The sequence below is a fragment of the Borostomias antarcticus genome (genome assembly GCF_949987555.1).
Source record: "Borostomias antarcticus genome assembly, chromosome: 12".
NCBI lineage: Eukaryota > Metazoa > Chordata > Actinopteri > Stomiiformes > Stomiidae > Borostomias > Borostomias antarcticus.
The window spans coordinates 24,625,161-24,643,074 of record NC_140245.1 but is presented as its reverse complement, the minus strand read 5'-3'; the positions used below and the strand labels follow the sequence as shown (position 1 = coordinate 24,643,074).

Here is a 17,914-nt window from a genome sequence, read left to right as displayed (position 1 = left end):
CAGACAGACTCTGGGTTAAAGCAAAAAATGATCCCCCGTTTAAGTTTGGGGTGCTCTCTCTGATGTCCTCTTTCTAGAGACTCATACACACGCCATGAAAACAACAAGGGGTTATTATCTTCCAAATCTTCTCAAATGTAGTGTGGGGATCTAGTTTTTGGGCTGTCCATGCTATCTGAAGGGCGTGGCTAGTGTGCTGTCCATGGTGTTGACCTAGTAAGGCTCGGTGGTTCTACTCTTTGACGTTACAAGACGAGGACATCACATCTTCTGGAAACAGTCTTTAGCATTGCTCCAGACCTGGATTCCCTGAGGAGAGAGAGGGACAAAGAGAGAGAGAGAGAGAGAGAGAGAGATGGGAGAGAGGGAGGGACAGAGAGAGAGAGAGAGGGGGGGGAGAGAAAGAGATGGAGAGATAGACAGAGAGAGAAACAGAGAGACAGAGAGAGACAGAGATGGGAGAGAGATATGGAGAGAGAGACAGAGAGGGAGAGAGAGACGGAGAGAGAAACAGAAGGAGGGACAGAGAAAGAGAGATATGGAGAGAGACAGAGAGAGATGGAGAGAGAAACAGAGAGAGACAGAGAGAGGGACAGAGAGAGGGACAGAGAGAGATGGGAGAGAGAGATGGAGAGATAGACAGAGAGAGAGAGACGGAGAGAGAGAGAGAGATGGAGAAGGGGGAGGCAGAGTGAGAAAAGGGTGAGAGAGAAAGACACGGGAAAGGACAAAGAGAGAACGAGAAGCGCGATCGAACAGTCAGCGACGCGTAAACCGCTCAAGAACAGACGGTTCCTTCGTTGTTCTTCCGTTGTGAGCGTCATTCACCCGGGGGCGCGGCGGCACCCAGATAGCAAGCGGATGTGTAATATTTCTGGGCCATATATGGGCTGGAACTAAGCCACAAGGGCCAGATCTGGCCTGTATATGGCCCAGATCCGCTTGCTGTCTGGGCAGCAGACTCACCTTCTTACACATGCTGATCTGCATGACTGCATAGCTGATGAGGGCGTCTCTCAGGTCCTGGTCCTTCTGCTCCTTAAAGCGCTGGATGTCCGTCCACGCCCCCTTCACGTGCTCCCTGCACACACACACACACACACACACACACACACACACACATACAGACACACACACACACACACACACACGCATCCCAGATAGCAAGCGGATGTGTAATGATTCTGGGCCATATATGGGCCGGAACTACGCCACAAGGGCCAGATCTGGCCTGTATATGGCCCAGATCCGCTTGCTATCTGGGACAGTAATAGGTTCACATCAGCATAGCCCCACGGACAGACACGCACATAATACACTTCAAACTACTACGCTGCTGTTGACTCTGGGGCGGTAGAACTGGTTATCCAGGCTGTGTTGGGTTGCGTTAAGCCGCTAACGCGCGTTATGAAGCCGTTGGACGAGACGGCAAAACCGGACGGGGGAGACTCACTCGCGCTCCGTGGTGTTCTCCCTCACCGCCTCCTCCCCCTCCACGATCTGCTCCTCCAGGAGCTTGAGCTTGGCCTCCCTCTGCTCCGGTGTCTCCTGGCCGAACAGCTTGTTGGTCATCCCTTTGAAGGAGAACGTCCGGATGGCCTGAGGGGGGCGAACACAGTGCGGGAGGCTCAGACCCCCCCCGATCTACGACCCCCCCGTGACCCCAGACGCGCCCCGAGCAGTCCTAGAGCTTGATAGGTGTGTCGGGTATCATTTATAGGCAAATTATGCTTTATAAAGGAGAGTTATGCCATGTTTGGCCCAATGACCTGGCTTGTTCTCCGCGATAGATAGATAGATAGATAGATGGATGGATAGATAGATAGATAGATAGATAGATAGACAGGCAGAGCATGAACTTGCTTATTATTAAATATGTCTTATAAAGGGTTTACGATGGCTCAATAAAACGTTGTGATTATGTTTGAAACAGGACCAAAAGTCCCTTATCTGGTGAAAGTTGTCGAATTAAAGAACAGGTGGTGTGTACAGTATAAGAACCCAGATAGCAAGCGGATCTGGGCCATATATGGGCCGGAACTACACTGTAAAAAATGTGACTAAAGGTTACTTAAAAAAATTATGGCAACAAAGGGACAAGTAATATATTTGAATAGATTTTAATGATCAAATATTTGATTAGAATGCATTGAACAATTTAATTAAATTTAAATGAGAAAAAGAAATACATGTTAATAAAAACAGTAGTAAAAATGAGTTGGATTTAGTAATATCATGACAATTTTTAGTTAATATAACTAAAAATGCTCAATTAGTTAATTAAATTTAAATGAAAAAAATAGATACATTTTAATAAAAACAGTAGTAAAAATGAGTTGGATTTAGTAATAGCATCACAATTTGTAGTTAATATAACTAAAAATTATCAGTGAATGTAACTACAAATTGTGATGCTATTACTAAATCCAAGTGTGGGAAGACCTTCACTCAGTCAGGAAGCTTAAAGACACACCAGCGTGTTCATACAGGAGAGAAGCCATACCACTGTGACCAGTGTGGGAAGAACTTCACTCAGTCAGGAAGCTTAAAGACACACCAGCGTGTTCATACAGGAGAGAAGCCATACCACTGTGACCAGTGTGGGAAGAACTTCACTATGTCAGGACACTTAAAGACACACCAGCGTGTTCATACAGGAGAGAAGCCATACCACTGTGACCAGTGTGGGAAGAACTTCACTCAGTCAGGAAGCTTAAAGAGACACCAGCGTGTTCATACAGTTCATCCAAGAGCTGCAGAGTTCACTGAAGCCTGCCTCAAAAAGGACCCCATCTTTGTAAGCAATAGTGTGCATGTGTGTGTGTATGTGTGTGTTTGATATCAATTTGATATCAAATTGACTTTTAAGATCTGAAAATCAGTCTATATTCTGAACATCTTTATTTGTTATATTTAGAACATCTTTATTGTCCCTGGAAGGCAACTAGACATACTGTACAACGACACATACAGAACAGTACAAGAAGAGTTTCCACACAAACCCGCCCCCCCCCCCCTTCCCTACTTTCTCTCTCTTTCTCATTCCCCCTTTGTCTCTCCTCTCAGATTCACCACCAGCTATTGAAGAAGCGATAGATGAAGGAGAAGGGAGTTGGAGAAGGAGAAAGACCTGTTGTGGAATTTGGAATGGACCCAGGGCTGGACTGGGTGAATATTTCCTACCGGGAAATGTAGCCCCAGTCAGGCCACTAGCCCAGCCGACGCGGTGAGATGGAACACCTTCAGTTTCGTTTTGTTGAGGGGGGGGGGGGGGTGCTGCGCGATTTGTTGCCGGGGGGGGGGGGGGGGGGTTGCTGCTGCGCGATTTGTTGACGGGGGGGACAGGCCATTCACTGCGGGCCAGGCCAGTTGGCTCTCTAACGGCCCACGCAAATGACACCTGAAACTAACAGAGGGAGGGGTGGGGCCTACATATGATTGGGCCAGCCCAGTGTCAGTATAGAAAATGGACCAATGGGCCGCTGTCCCTGCTCTATGGGCCGTTCGTTAGCTCTTTTTTTTTTTAGATCGGCCCACAAGTAGGTCCGGCCCACCGGGCATTTGCCCGGTACGCCACATGGCCAGTCCAGCCCTGAATGGACCTGGTTTCTTAGTCAAGGAGTTGTATTATATTGTATATATGTTATTATTGTGAATCTGTTTTTATTAAAATGTTTCTTTTTTTAACTTGTGTGTTGATTTTCAATTCATTCATAGAATAGATAGTTCATTTGCCAGCTATAACTAGCTGGTGGAAATGTCTTGGTATTGAATGGAAACCTTTATTTAGTCAGGGGAGTCAATTGAGAGCCACCCACAAGCAATTTGGGGTTCAGCGTCTTGTTAAGGACACTTGGACATTTTGCGTCGGAGGTGGGGATTGAACCGGCGACCTTGGATCTCTACCTTGGCGATTACAATGGAGCCCTATGGCTCACTGAATATGTCGTGCTATCTTAAAGGCCAAGTGTGTAAAATTCATCAGTTCTTGATAGATCACTTCAGTGATATTCAGTGAACCCCTATATCAACGGCGCCGCTCAGGAGGCCGCAGGGGGTCAGACTAGAACAATGTGCATATTGCCCACACCTGAGTGTGAATTTTTATCTCCAAAAAAAGAAGCTGGATCCTCTCTTGTTCCTGGCTTTCTTCGTTCGCTCCTGCCGGGTAAGGGGGAAGGTAGTTTACCTCTGCTTTCCGGGGCTTTTTGACATTTTTTGCAGACTTCTGGTCAGCAGGCCTCTTGTGTCTCACTGCGTTGCACATCACCTCTGGAACACCAAAGCCTCTGAGCTTGGTGCGGTAATTAGCCATCTTGTATTTGATGCTCTGTTGCCAGCCGTAGTAACCGGAGAAGGAGCCAGGTTCCTTGAGACAAGGATATTTAGTGACGAGCGCTTCAGCAACATCACTAATTTGTAAACTGGATGGATAGGCTGTATATGTGTATATAGTTTCTGCTAGCTTCTCAAGTATGTTTGCCTTGACCTTTGAGGTAGTTAGAAGCGTTCCATTGTTTTTGTAGTCTTCACTGGCTCTTTCAATGCACATCTCCGTTTCGTATGCGAACTGTGGAATGGGGAACTGCTTTGGCCATGGTTGACTACGACCTGTAGTGCTTGGCTTAGCTAGAATGATGGTGTCCTGGGAGTTGGCCGAGCTATCGGACATTGCTGTACTTGGTGCAGTCGACTCTGAACAAGATGCGGACTCAGAGTCACAGTCAGTTGACTGTTGACCAAAAGAACTATCCATACATGAACCAACCTCAGATAAGTTGAGTACAATCGGGACACTGTGAACTAGCATTATCGTATCTTTGTCTTTGATTTGGTCACTTTTGTTAAGACTAAAGTACTCATGGAATTCTGAGTCCAGATACCGAATACTGAAGTCAAGAGGAACAGAAAAGGTCTCCTTTATAATGTTTTTCAGCTCTTCCACAGTGGACGGGATTCCCAGTGGAAGGTCCAACTTCTCAATCCTATCGTCGATTATTACTCTGAGCTTTGCCTCCATTTTTGCCAACCTGTCAAGAATGTAAACAGAAAAAATTTCAATAACATCACACATATTTTAGATGAGCAGACACATGTAATCATATAAATATTGTGAAACGTATGCCATATTAATACAATGTATCCCTATTACCTAAAATGCACAGCAAATGTGACGTTTCAGTGTCACCAGGCGTTTTCCTCCCACACTGTACGCAGCCAAGGGATACGTGTCATTAAGTTTCTGCTGCTGCAACAGGATTATTTTGACTGTGTCCACCAGTTGAAAAGATCTTAGATGCTCTTCATACCATGCAGCAAGTAACTTCACAACGAAATAAACACGTTTGTCCAAAATGACTATCTGAATAATCTCAGCAAAGTCAGGGAGTCCGCCAGTAGAGTCATACGACACGATCATCCCTTCAGTATACTTGGTTCCATAGTAGGTGACGGCACTGGTCAACTGCACACTGGACAGAAATGGTGATATTTCTCTTAAAGCTTTCTGTATGTCTGAATGCAGCAGAACTAAAGGCATCACCGATATTTTTGTGACACTCAAGGCCGTTTTTCCCACATCCGATGTTCCATACATGTGGTATGCCATCATCATCTGATGTCTTATAGCAAGGGTCATCAATACATTCCGGAAGTTATTTGTATGCCTTACAACTTGCTTAAAAAAGCTATGCTTAGCTTCGAAACGCATTGTCCACACAGCAACGAGAGGTCCATGTTTTTCTATCAATGCAGGATAGTGCTCCAGAAAATGGTGCTTCGGTATCAGTTTCTCTTCAGGAAAAACTTCTAAGAACCTGACCCGGTGTTCAGATATTTTGAAATCAAGATATGCAATACTCTCAACAGTGTGAACAGGGGCCACCACCAATTCGACAATGTCTTTTAAAGTTAACAGAATCTGCCAGGCAGAATCACCCTCCGGCACCCGTGAACCAACAATCAGTGGCAACAACCGTATTAATGCCCAATTTTCATGCGCATTTCCACCAATAGTTTTGCGAACACTGTAGCTTTGTGGGATTGCTTGAGGACTATTGGCTTTGTCCGAGCCCTTATAGGGAAAATCTTTGATCAAGTTGTTGAGTATTGTCAAATTAAAGTACTTCTTCTTGATGAAAATCTGAAAACACAATGCCAGCTCCCTTGGGACTATGCCTTCAAAGAGATCGTGAAGTATATCCGGTGGGTATCCAGAGACAAAATGAAAGTGATGCAATTTATCAGTCAGTGGGCATGAGCGCTTCACACCAAAGCAATGTGTTAAACTTGGATCTTCTTTCACCGTTTTCACATGCAGATCATGGTCTTCCTTTGTCCGAGGTGGAAACACTCCGGTCCGCACTTCCTGTGTCTGGTATTCTGAAGAATGCCCAAGACAAAATCTACAGACGTATGACCCAGTGAAACTTTCAACAAGTCCGGAAATCGAATGGGCACCAAGATTGTCCGCCACGACAGTGTACTGTCCCTTTAATAGTTTTTCCCACATTGGATACAAAAACTCCGTTCTGTTCTAGAGTGGCGAGATCCTTCAAGAGTGGCTCCAAAACTCTTTTGTATCCAAATTGTTTTACATCAACAGCTTTACAAAGCAGAGCTAGGTGTATTGAAGTCAATGTAGATTGTAACTTGGATGGAACATTTGCCAGAATCCAATAAACAGCTGTTATTTTGTGTTTTTTTTTTTAAGTTCCTAGTGGGTTGCACACCTCAAAATCGTCAACATAAAGAATTAGAGATAATCTTGCTTCTTCTCCAGCATAAAAGTCACTTTGCTTGAAAAAGGTCCCGTCACAAATTGACTTAAGATGTCCAGTATGGTTCGAATATTTCGACAAGATTCCCTCTGCAATATCTTTGTTCTTCAAGACTATCTGCAAAGTCTGGAGAATAGGCACATATTGAAAGGTCTTGTTCGTTTGAGGATCAAGGATATATTCAACTGGATCAACAGACTGGAAATGCTCCTTAAAATAGCTTCTTCTTTTAAAAGCTGAACCAAGTGGACCACCTGCTCCAAGTGCAGTGCTAATAGGATGGGAGCTGCACAATTGTTCTGCCAACTCAGTTACAATGGCCTGATCAACAGTGCATTTGTTAGACTTCAATGTTGAATCAAGTATGTTTCTAACAACCGCAACAGATGCTGAAGATGAAATGAACTGAAGGTCTTCAACCAAAGCGTCAATGCACTTCACTGGGGCATTATAAATACTTTCTAGCTTCAGTAGAAGTAAGCCAATTCTTTGTGTAACTGTGTATAATGTACTTTCCAGATCACCCTCAAAACTAGTGCCCTCATCACCAGCACTGGCCTCTGGTTGGTCTACATCAGAGTCGACAACAGTCTGACTGTGGTGACTCTCAAACACGTCTTGCTTAAAATCACTTGAAGAATAGGATGTATGTTTTCTGTGTTTGTGTTTCAAAAATGTATTGTGTATATTTGTCTGAAAGTCACATCCTTTAAATACACAAACGGCAGTTTCATGGGTCTTCAAATGGTTTCCAATATGCTGAAAGTAGTCCTTCTCCGTAGAACAATGGGCACTGCAAATTAAACACTTATAAGTGGCGATGATTTCTGACCTTGGACTTTCTTCAGCTGCATGGTATCGGGATAAATGTGTGCGAAGGGCACTTTGTGTTTTGAATGTGCAAGGGCAGTCGTCATGTAGACATGGCTGGAGTTGTGCACGTCGGAATGTTGCGTGTTGTAGTCTGTAATGCTTCAGTAGATTACCCCTTGTATCAAAAAATGATTGGCAGATCTTACACTGCCATCTCATAGGTCAACCCTAAGATAAAGGAAACAAGTTGAATTTATATTAATTAGATGTATAACTAGAAGCCTATACATCCAATGGTAGTAATAATTTCCATGCCGTAAGAAATTGGGCATTATTGATTTTAATATCACCACTTCTCTCTGGTACACAGTTAGCCAGTGTTGTCACCTACTATGTAACTAGGTATACTATTGTGAAATTTGAACCGGGTTTTGGATATATGCTTACCAGCCATATCCCCCTACTAACCACGGAGAAAACTCAATTTGCTTCCTCCCTATGGGATTCGGCCATATTCTCCTATCTGGCAAGACCGGGGTTTGAACCCCGGCCCCGGTAAGCATCAAATTGGCAAGGCAACATGTTAGACCACTGTGCCACCAGACCCCTACAGCCAATGCATTAGACCACTACACCACCAGACCCCTACAGCCAACGCATTAGACCACTACACCACCAGACCCCTACAGCCAACGCATTAGACCACTACACCACCAGACCCCTACAGCCAACGCATTAGACCACTACACCACCAGACCCCTACAGCCAACGCATTAGACCACTACACCACCAGACCCCTACAGCCAACGCATTAGACCACTACACCACCAGACCCCTACAGCCAACGCATTAGACCACTACACCACCAGACCCCTACAGCCAACGCATTAGACCACTACACCACCAGACCCCTACAGCCAACGCATTAGAACACTAACGTTACACACCGGAGAGGGGACTGTATTTCTTTTAAACAACATGTCCAGTAATGTAACGTTAGTGTATGTGAAATGTGGCATCAGTACGATCTGTGACACATACCTGTCAGTATGTCTTCGCTGATGAAAGATTCTCTCTCCCCTTTGAAACAGTTCAGCTCACATTACACTGTTCAGCTCACAGATTAACGTTACCACCTGAGTGAAATAAAAAAAAATGATACAAACACGTTGCATAATTTTATACTATTGACCTGTAAATTCGAAAATTATCTTGCCTACTAGCTAAGCATAGTATTTGCCTAAAACAATATTCACTACTATAACGTTAATCGGTTAGTGGGCTTCAGAAACCGAATGTCAGCCGTGTTACCGTGCACTCACACAGGGAACGACTTGGGCGACTCAGGTCGCTGAGACCGCGTGCATCGCGTCGCCAGCTCCCCGGCAGACAAACACGGCAGCCGCCGGGGGGGCGGATACTCGTATTCAGTCCTGCTGAATTCCTGTACCAGCCGCCATTGCTGGGATTTTAGAACATGTTTTAAACCACTTTGATGTTCATATTATTACGTTTTAATAATTTTTCATGCCTGAAATTGCCACCATAGAATCCCAATCTGTGGAAGCTTTCTCCAAATTACACCTGTATCTACGAGTTTAGATTGACGATTTAGATAGGCATTTTCTATGGTGTTTCCATGACAATGAAAATTGGAGAAGGTAGAAAATGATATGATAGTCTCCCCTACTCTGATTCACCTAGCTCAAACTGGCGTTGGTATAGCTTATTAACAACACGGCAGGCCTTCCTACTATTTCTGCTACTCTTTTTCATGAGTATTTTTTTCTTGTCTCGGTAACGTTACCGGTAATCCGACAGCCTGATCTGCTATTGGTTGCCGCTTCGGCGATGTCGCTGCTTATTTGCATAGAGTTGACTTCTGCTCAACTTCTAATCTGCGCTCGTCCACTGGCATCGCGCCGCTCGCTGCCGCCGAAGCCTCCGACGCCCTATATCGCCAGCTTCCATTGAGAATGAATGACAGCTGGCCGCGCTCTGATAGCAGATCAGGCTGTCGGATTACCGGTAACGTTACCGAGACAAGAAAAAAATACTCATGAAAAAGAGTAGCAGAAATAGTAGGAAGGCCTGCAGTTTTGTTAATAAGATAAATACCAACGCCAGTTTGAGCTAGGTGAATCAGAGTAGGCTAGTAGGGTAGGCTATCATATCATTTTCTACCTTCTCAAATTATCGTTGTCATGGAAACGCCATAGAAAATGCCTATCTCAATCGTCAATCTAAACTCGTGGATACAGGCGTAATTTGGAGAAAGCTTCCACATATTGGGATTCTATGGTGGCAGTTCCAGGCGTGAAAAATTATTAAAACGTAATAATATGAGCCTCAAAGTGGTTTAAAACACGTTTTAAAATCCCAGCAATGGCGGCCGGGACAGGAATTCAGCCGGACCTAACACGAGTATCCGCCCCATGATCCACTCCCCCGGCGGCTGCCGCGTTTGCCTGCCGGGGAGCTGGCGACTCAATGCACGCGGTCTCAGCGACCTGTGTCTCCCAAGTCGCTCCCTGTGTGAGTGCACGGTTACTGTAGCTAAGATACCAACTAACGTTAGCTAACGTTAGGCCAGTTCCACAATGAATATCACTGACTAACTAGCCCGCCTGCAGGCTAGCTAGCTAGCTAGTAACCTAGCTAACGTTAGCTAACTACTGCACAACGTCAAGATAAGATGCAGTTAACGTGCTAGCCAGTAACATAGCCAAATATTTAGCTACATTACTGGAGAAAAAAAAACATTTTGTCTTAGCTAGCGAAGATTAGTGCTAACGTTAGCTAGCGGATGGGTTGCTAGCTCAACAAATCGGAATTCAGGCTAGCTAGCTAGCTCGCTAGTCAAGTTAGCTAGCCTAGCTAGGCCACTCAAGCTTGCGCAAATAATTCGCCTTGACTTGACGTTAATGGTAAAAGCAGTTAACTTGGTTAAATAAATGTCTTAGCTACTGCTATAACGACAATTTCATATTGGCTAACGTTACCTATTCGGGCTGGCTCCTGCGTCCTGGGAAGGAATAGCTCTCAACCAACCTAGCTTGGTGCACACTGCACACGACGACGATGGACGTTCTTAAATGAGAAAAGTGACTAGTTAAGAGATAATGACCACCCATCTTTTTATCCTAACACTGAATACCGGTAGTATATTTTAGCTACTTCTAAAAGCATGTTATATGAATAAGACTGTTGAACTTTCATATTAACTAACGTTATTAATTATTAGTTTCATTGCTGGCTTCTTACCACTGAACTCACCTGCTCAACAAATGACTGCATGCATGTCCAAGCATGTCCAACGGTCCACTGCATGAGGCGCCCAAAATGCATGGCACTGAAGATTCGTGAAAGATTCGCAAATATCGTGAAAGCCAAAGACTTTCTAATGAGTAAAATCTATCAAATTTCTGCATCTTCCCCATTTCTGGTAAAATTCATGTAATTCTAATAAATGTATCGAAGCAAATTTTATTCAACCAAAATTTAGTAAAATGCAATTAGTAAATTATTTACATTTCTTGAATTCAGCTCAATTCCATGTCAAACAATACATAATCTTTTTTATTACATAAATATTACTAGTAGTTATTTATTAAATATTAATTAATGCTAATCCCACTTTTTACAGTGTAAGCCACAAGGGCCAGATCTGGCCTGTATATGGCCCAGATCCGCTTGCTATCTGGGAACCGTTCTATAGCATCTTCCCCGGGCCCCCGGTGTGACCTACCCCCGTGGCTAGCTCCTCCCGTTGCTGCTTCTTGGCGCTGAGGTCCTGGGACGCCACCTCCAGCTCGAACTGGGTCAGCTCGTGTTTCCTGCACACGGCCCTGGATGAGGCCTGGATATCAGTCTAAACCCCGTGAGAACCTGCTTCCACCCTAACCGCCATCCACAGATAGGCCTTTTCCACCAAGACGGAACCGGTTTGGTGCCGGTTCGCAAACCTAATTTTGAATGGTTCTGAGCATTTCGACCAAAAAGAAATCCCGAGAAAGAAACCCGAAAGCTGGTTCCAAACCGGCACCACAAAATAGTAGGTTTTTCAGTGCGAACCGAGACGACATCATGGGCGTGGGCTGGCATACAACGGTTCGGCTCAAAACTGGTCGAAACGCGGGCCCTGGGATGACCCCCCCTCCCCATCCACACAGAGCCCCTGGGATGACCGCCCCCTGACCAACATAACTAAAAACAACTAAACGAGGGAATGTACACCCAGACAGCAATCCGATCAGGGTCAAATACAGGCCAGATCTGGCACTTGTGGCTCAGTTCCGGCCCATATATGGCCCAGATCCGCTTGCTATCTGGGCAACGTGTCTAGACAGTAGTAATCTCGTCTGCTTACTGTTCTTTATTACGGGAAGGACCTCATTCGTTCTCTATGGATCACAATCCGCCAGGGCAGTTACCCCCCCCCCCTCCCCCCTCCATCCACACAGAGCACCTGGGATGACCCCCCCCCCCCCCCCCTCCATCCACACAGAGCACCTGGGAGGCCCCCCCCCCCCCCCCCTCCATCCACACAGAGCACCTGGGAGGCCCCCCCCCCCCCCCCCCCTCCATCCACACAGAGCACCTGGGATGAACCCCCCCCCTCCATCCACACAGAGCACCTGGGATGACCCCCCCCCCGCCAGGGCAGTTACCTCAGGGCTTCGGCGAAAAACAGGTATTCCTTCAGCTGGTCGGCGTAGTGCTCCTCCTCCTCCAAGATGTCGTCTATCGAGGCGGCGTACCTGCCGACAAGACGGACCGCGTTCAACCCCCGTTCGAAGACCGACGCGCGAGCACACGTAACGGGCGTCGGCGGACAAGAAGCGCGGGAGTAACGGGAGTCTTCCTGAGTCCTCTGGGGTTGTGAGGACGGACGTTACCCAGACAGCAATCCGATCAGGGCCATATACATGCCAGATCTGGCACTTGTGGCTTAGTTCCGGCCCATATATGGCCCAGATCCGCTTGCTAGTGTAATGTAATGGATACTCACGCATCCATGTGATGACCAGCGCTCTGCAGTCCGTCTCCCATCTCTTTCTCTATGGCGCTCCACTCACTGCAACACACACACACGCACACGCACACACACACACACACACACACACACATCAAATCAAACTTTATTTGTATAGCACATTTCATACACAAAGGCAACACAATGCGCTTTACAGAGAGCAATGGGAGGGTGGGCATTGGTCCCACCCCTACATATTCCAGACCCAGATAGCAAGCGGATCTGGGCCATATACAGGCCAGATCTGGCCCTTGTGGCTTAGTTCAGGCCCATATATGGCCCAGAATCATCACACATCCGCTTCCTATCTGGGGAGGGAAGTAAAAAAGAAAAAGTGAGCTGTAACAATTCTCCCCTGACCTCTCTCAACGAGACGATCGAGCAAGCTCCACGAAAATGTTTGTCTATTGGCTAAGAACATTTACAGAGCAATAAACATTGTCTATCGGCTAAGAACATTTACAGCGCAATAAACGTGCTAAATACTTCATAGGAGAGATATGACTATCAGTAGAGTAGATAGTAGAGAGAGAGACGTTGGCCATGTAGGCCATTATGTGTTAGCTTGTATTATCTATAATTATTGTATTACCTATTATTGTACTAATGTGTTGGATGTGACTTGGTTGTGGATGTATTGGATGTGTAATGGATGTGGAGCCTGGATGAATGTACTACATTGTTGTTTTTAACCTTTGTTTTATACCACTTTGAGATTTCTCGGAATGTAAAGGTCACTATAAATAAAATGTATTATTATTATTAGTATAATTATTATTATTAGCTATCCCTATAGTACATCAGGCACACAACCATGGGTGCATCCACCCCCCCACAAGCACACGCAGGCATTCACCCAGACAGCAATCCGATCAGGGCCATATACAGGCCAGATCTGGCACTTGTGGCTTAGTTCCGGCTCATATATGGCCCAGATCCGCTTGCTATCTGGGCAGCTTATTCCATAACAATACTCTCGCATATATATCCTCTGATTTAATTATTCATATAAAGCAAAAAAAACAACAACAAAAAATTAATAAACAATAGTAAACATTTGATTCCTACCTGAAGACCCTGCCATAGTTCCCATGTACCTTATAGACTCCGTAGAGCCTGTCTGCTACCCTCTGAGGACACAGGAGAGAAGTCAGAGATAACACACACACACACACACACACACAGTTGAAGACGAGGCGTTGCCGCTGGGTGTGTGTGTGCTGTACGCAGCGTACCGCTCTCAGTCGGAGCAGCTGGGAGGTGTGAGACTGAAGCTCGTCGCTATAGTGCTTCATCTCCGTGATGCGCCTGGGCGAGAGAGAGAGAGAGGAGAGAGGGGGGCGAGAGACAACAGAGAGACAGGGCTTCAACTCCCACGCACTCCACCCCATCAGCCCGGCGTGAGGGCCGAGAGCCTCGCCGATAAAGTCTAACCTCCGAACGGCAACTGGTGGCGGAGCGGCACCTACTTGTCGGGGCTCTTCACCCTGAAGGTGGCGCTGAGAGCTTTGAGCCTGGAGTCGGCCTGGAAGACAGCAGGAGGAACGAACCGGGGACGTATTTATATAAACACGGCGTAGAACAATCCGGAACAACGCGCAGGCCTCTCATATCAAAACAAATGTGTCCCTGACCCTGTTGAGACTCGGTTTTAAAATGCGTTCGGGACGATCAGATCACAAGTGGGCAGCGAGACGCATCGTCGTTTACGTTTACCGTGTCTATCGCGCGTCTCCAAATGTGTCCAGCTGACCACTTGTGTTCATATGTAGTAACCATAGTAACTCACTCACTCCCTGCGTGGGCGTCGCACAGCTGTTCCATGTAAACAAATCAATAATCAGTCAGCTGTTCCATGTAAACAAATCAATAATCAGTCAGCTGTTCCATGTAAACAAATCAATAATCAGTCGGTTTGACTTCGAGCAGATTGAAAAAAAGTGCTCATGAAAGCCTGGACTATTTCGACTGATAAGACAAGTTATTTGCGACTTGAAAAAGAGCACACCTGCATTGATGGCGTGTTTTCCTGTAACGTCTTTGTCGGGGACGCATCAGGATGCATTACATGTGGTCAAATGCGTCCCAGACCACCTCGGCAAGCGGTTCGAGGAAACATTTCACAAAACGTTTTGTTGGCCGTTTACACTTGTATTTAGCGCTGTCCACTTTGAATCTGGTCGTCCAAAACGCATTCTAAAACCAAGTCTAAACGGGGTCTGACTGAGCAACGGACAAAGACAAAATATGTCACCTTGGCCTGGAAGCCTGTCTCGTACACGACCTCCCTCCATCCGTGCTCCTGCCGACCACAGAGGAAGGGAAGGGTAAGAAAACAACAATGGCTACCGCCCCTTCAGAAGAAAGAGTTTGAAAATTATTGGGCCATTCGAATCCTTCAACGAACCCTTTTTTTTTCTCCTGGTGGAGCGTTTTAGTTCTTATGAAAGCCACGAGGGGCCGGATGACTGAAGGACGAGGCGGCGTGCGTGCGCGCGTACCTCAGTCAGGAAGAGGTGGAGAATCTTGTCTTTGGACAGCACCGGGTGGGAAGCCACTCGGAGCAGGAAGTTCTCCAGTCCCACCCTGCGACGCTCGACGAAGTCCGGGTCCATGTTATCCGCCGACAGCTTATGCCAGACGAACTCTGCCTGCACGGAGCGTACAAAGGTCAGACCGGGCGATATGTACTGCACAAGGGTTAGGACCTTGACCGTTGGGGAGGTTTGAGCTTACCCGTTTCTCTGGCAAAGGAGGCACAATGATGAATGGGTAGGTTACTAACAGGTAGTTTCTGAGCAGCTCAAATTCACTGTATCTCCTCCATAGAGCGTCAGGGGCCGGGTTGTGTCCTTCTACTATTGCGTCCATTGGCCTTTAAGACACAAATTAAAAGGATTATGTCACGTATCGAGGTATCTTCCAGTTGATTAACACACTGTGGTTCAACACAAATATTCAGAATTTCAATGGATACATTTCAATGGTTGGAGTACATGTATAGGCCCAGCGCATATTATCTCGTACCGAGTTTCTATGAGGTAAACTGTGAACGTCTCTTGCATGTTCACCGCGTTTTTGCCATTTCTTTTCTCTGCCTCGGCCACACTGATCTCCATCCTCTGCAGGAGAGTCGGTCCCTCCGCCATCTGGACAAACAGACCAACAGCACAGACGGTGATGGACACTGCGCCTCCTCAGGGATGTCCACTCATGCGCATGTCACAGGTCACACTTGAAAATGAGTCCTCTGAACTCAACGTGTTTTTTTTTACCTGTATAAATAAAGGTTAAATAAATAAATAAATGTCTACTCTGAATGGACATTGGTTACATACTGCTTTTAATTTGGCTCTGATTATTTGAAGCAAATGTCAACTTTGCACATCATCACATCGGTCGGCGATGTCACTCTGATGAGATACTGCGCGCACCCGCGCAACATCTGTCTATCATGTGAGCCACCGTGCAACATCTGTCTATCATGTGAGCCACCGTGCAACATCTGTCTATCATGTGAGCCACCGCGCAACATCTGTCTATCATGTGAGCCACCGTGCAACATCTGTCTATCATGTGAGCCACCGTGCAACATCTGTCTATCATGTGAGCCACCGTGCAACATCTGTCTATCATGTGAGCCACCGCGCAACATCTGTCTATCATGTGAGCCACCGCGCAACATCTGTCCATCATGTGAGCCACCGCGCAACATCTGTCTATCATGTGAGCCACCGCGCAACATCTGTCCATCATGTGAGCCACCGTGCAACATCTGTCTATCATGTGAGCCACCGCGCAACATCTGTCTATCATACCGTGCAAAACATCTGTCTATCATGTGAGCCACCGTGCAACATCTGTCCATCATGTGAGCCACCGCGCAACATCTGTCCATCATGTGAGCCACCGCGCAACATCTGTCTATCATGTGAGCCACCGTGCGCCACCGTGCGCCACGTATATGCGCGTAAGTGCGAGCTGTGCTTATTGACAAACTGGGTTGGAATTGTGAGTTTGCTTTTTTAATGCTTAACTCGAGCTAAAATGGCTGTTATAGACATCTCGGTTACAATGATTAGGTTTATAAAGCGCTACGAATGCAACCCCGGGTCGATGAATTGCCACTCGTCTCGCAGCCAATCTGAAATCAATGAACAAGCCAAGTCACTGTTCGTCTACATAGCTACCAGCTTTCCATATGAATCACGCCAATTCGCGGTAGCTGGTCGGTAATTACCGGGCCGTTCTTGCGGTTGTCCGGTGCTGCGGAGGGTGATTCTGCACCAGCTGACTCTTCACCCGCAGCATCCGCCATCCTTCTCCTGTTGTTGTGAATAGGTCTACTGCGCATGCGCACTAACAACTCCCCCAAAACCATCACTTTTACTTTTTACGTTAGGATACCATCTCCTCTTAGCCTGATAAAATGTTTTACGTGATAGGATTTAGTAATCTGACATAGCATATTGTGTTTTAACATTGACTCTCATTGAACGCTTTTTAAATATACAGCTATTTAAATACTCATCTACTAGACTGGTGACCAAAAGAATAAACAGGATATATTGCAGTGACTCGACACACGATACATAATTGAGGCAATTTATTTGATCATTCATTATCATCACACATCTACGTCTACAAGGAGTGTCATGTTTCCTTCAATGTCAGTGCATTTCACAGGTCAGCAAGACAATCAGTTGAGGGAGTTCAAACTACAAAGTCAACGATGGAATTATCATCCGGGTTCTGGCTCCACACACAAAAGCAAAAAGAAATAGTGCCTGATAAATACCCATACAACAATATTTACATACAGAAGTGTGTGTGTGGTGGTGAGGGGGTTACAGGACATTATATGCTGAAATCTAGGGTCTGGAAGACACACAAGAAAAGATAATTTAGTAAGGCACCACATCATTTGAGTTTATCAATCCAAAGGTGAATATTGACCATGCTCTGAAAAGATCTCTCTCTTCTCCTCATTTAAGCTGATACTGCGTGCATTCATCGTGAACAAGAGACACAAAATATCATCCATATTTAAAAATAAAAAGGGAAAAAAACAGCCCAGATATTGTACAACCAACAAGGAGAATATTCATCTTCAACCCTTTCTAAATCCCCCCCCAAAATACTGTACACAATGACATTAGAGTTGGGAGATTTCCAGGGAATAAACATACATTTATTCAGGCCTACTCAAGAAAAAAAAACAATCCGCATCAACAAAAAAAAAAACATTTGGTTAAAAGCTTTTAATAATAATAAACATTTACAAATG

The 17,914-nt window shown here is 45.8% G+C and overlaps 1 protein-coding gene across 1 annotated transcript; it reads right to left on the bottom strand.

The window, feature by feature from the left end:
* Positions 1-261: 261 nt before the first annotated feature.
* On the bottom strand, positions 262-15,776 carry LOC311316087 (sorting nexin-4-like; the record flags this gene model as incomplete). Its single annotated transcript, XM_084446845.1, has 13 exons — positions 262-309; positions 967-1,081; positions 1,454-1,599; positions 11,341-11,440; positions 12,263-12,352; positions 12,604-12,669; positions 13,696-13,757; positions 13,863-13,935; positions 14,097-14,152; positions 14,882-14,929; positions 15,129-15,278; positions 15,364-15,502; positions 15,655-15,776. 13 exons carry the CDS (start codon positions 15,774-15,776, stop codon positions 262-264), a joined length of 1,215 nt encoding a protein of 404 aa, XP_084302971.1.
* Positions 15,777-17,914: the final 2,138 nt, after the last annotated feature.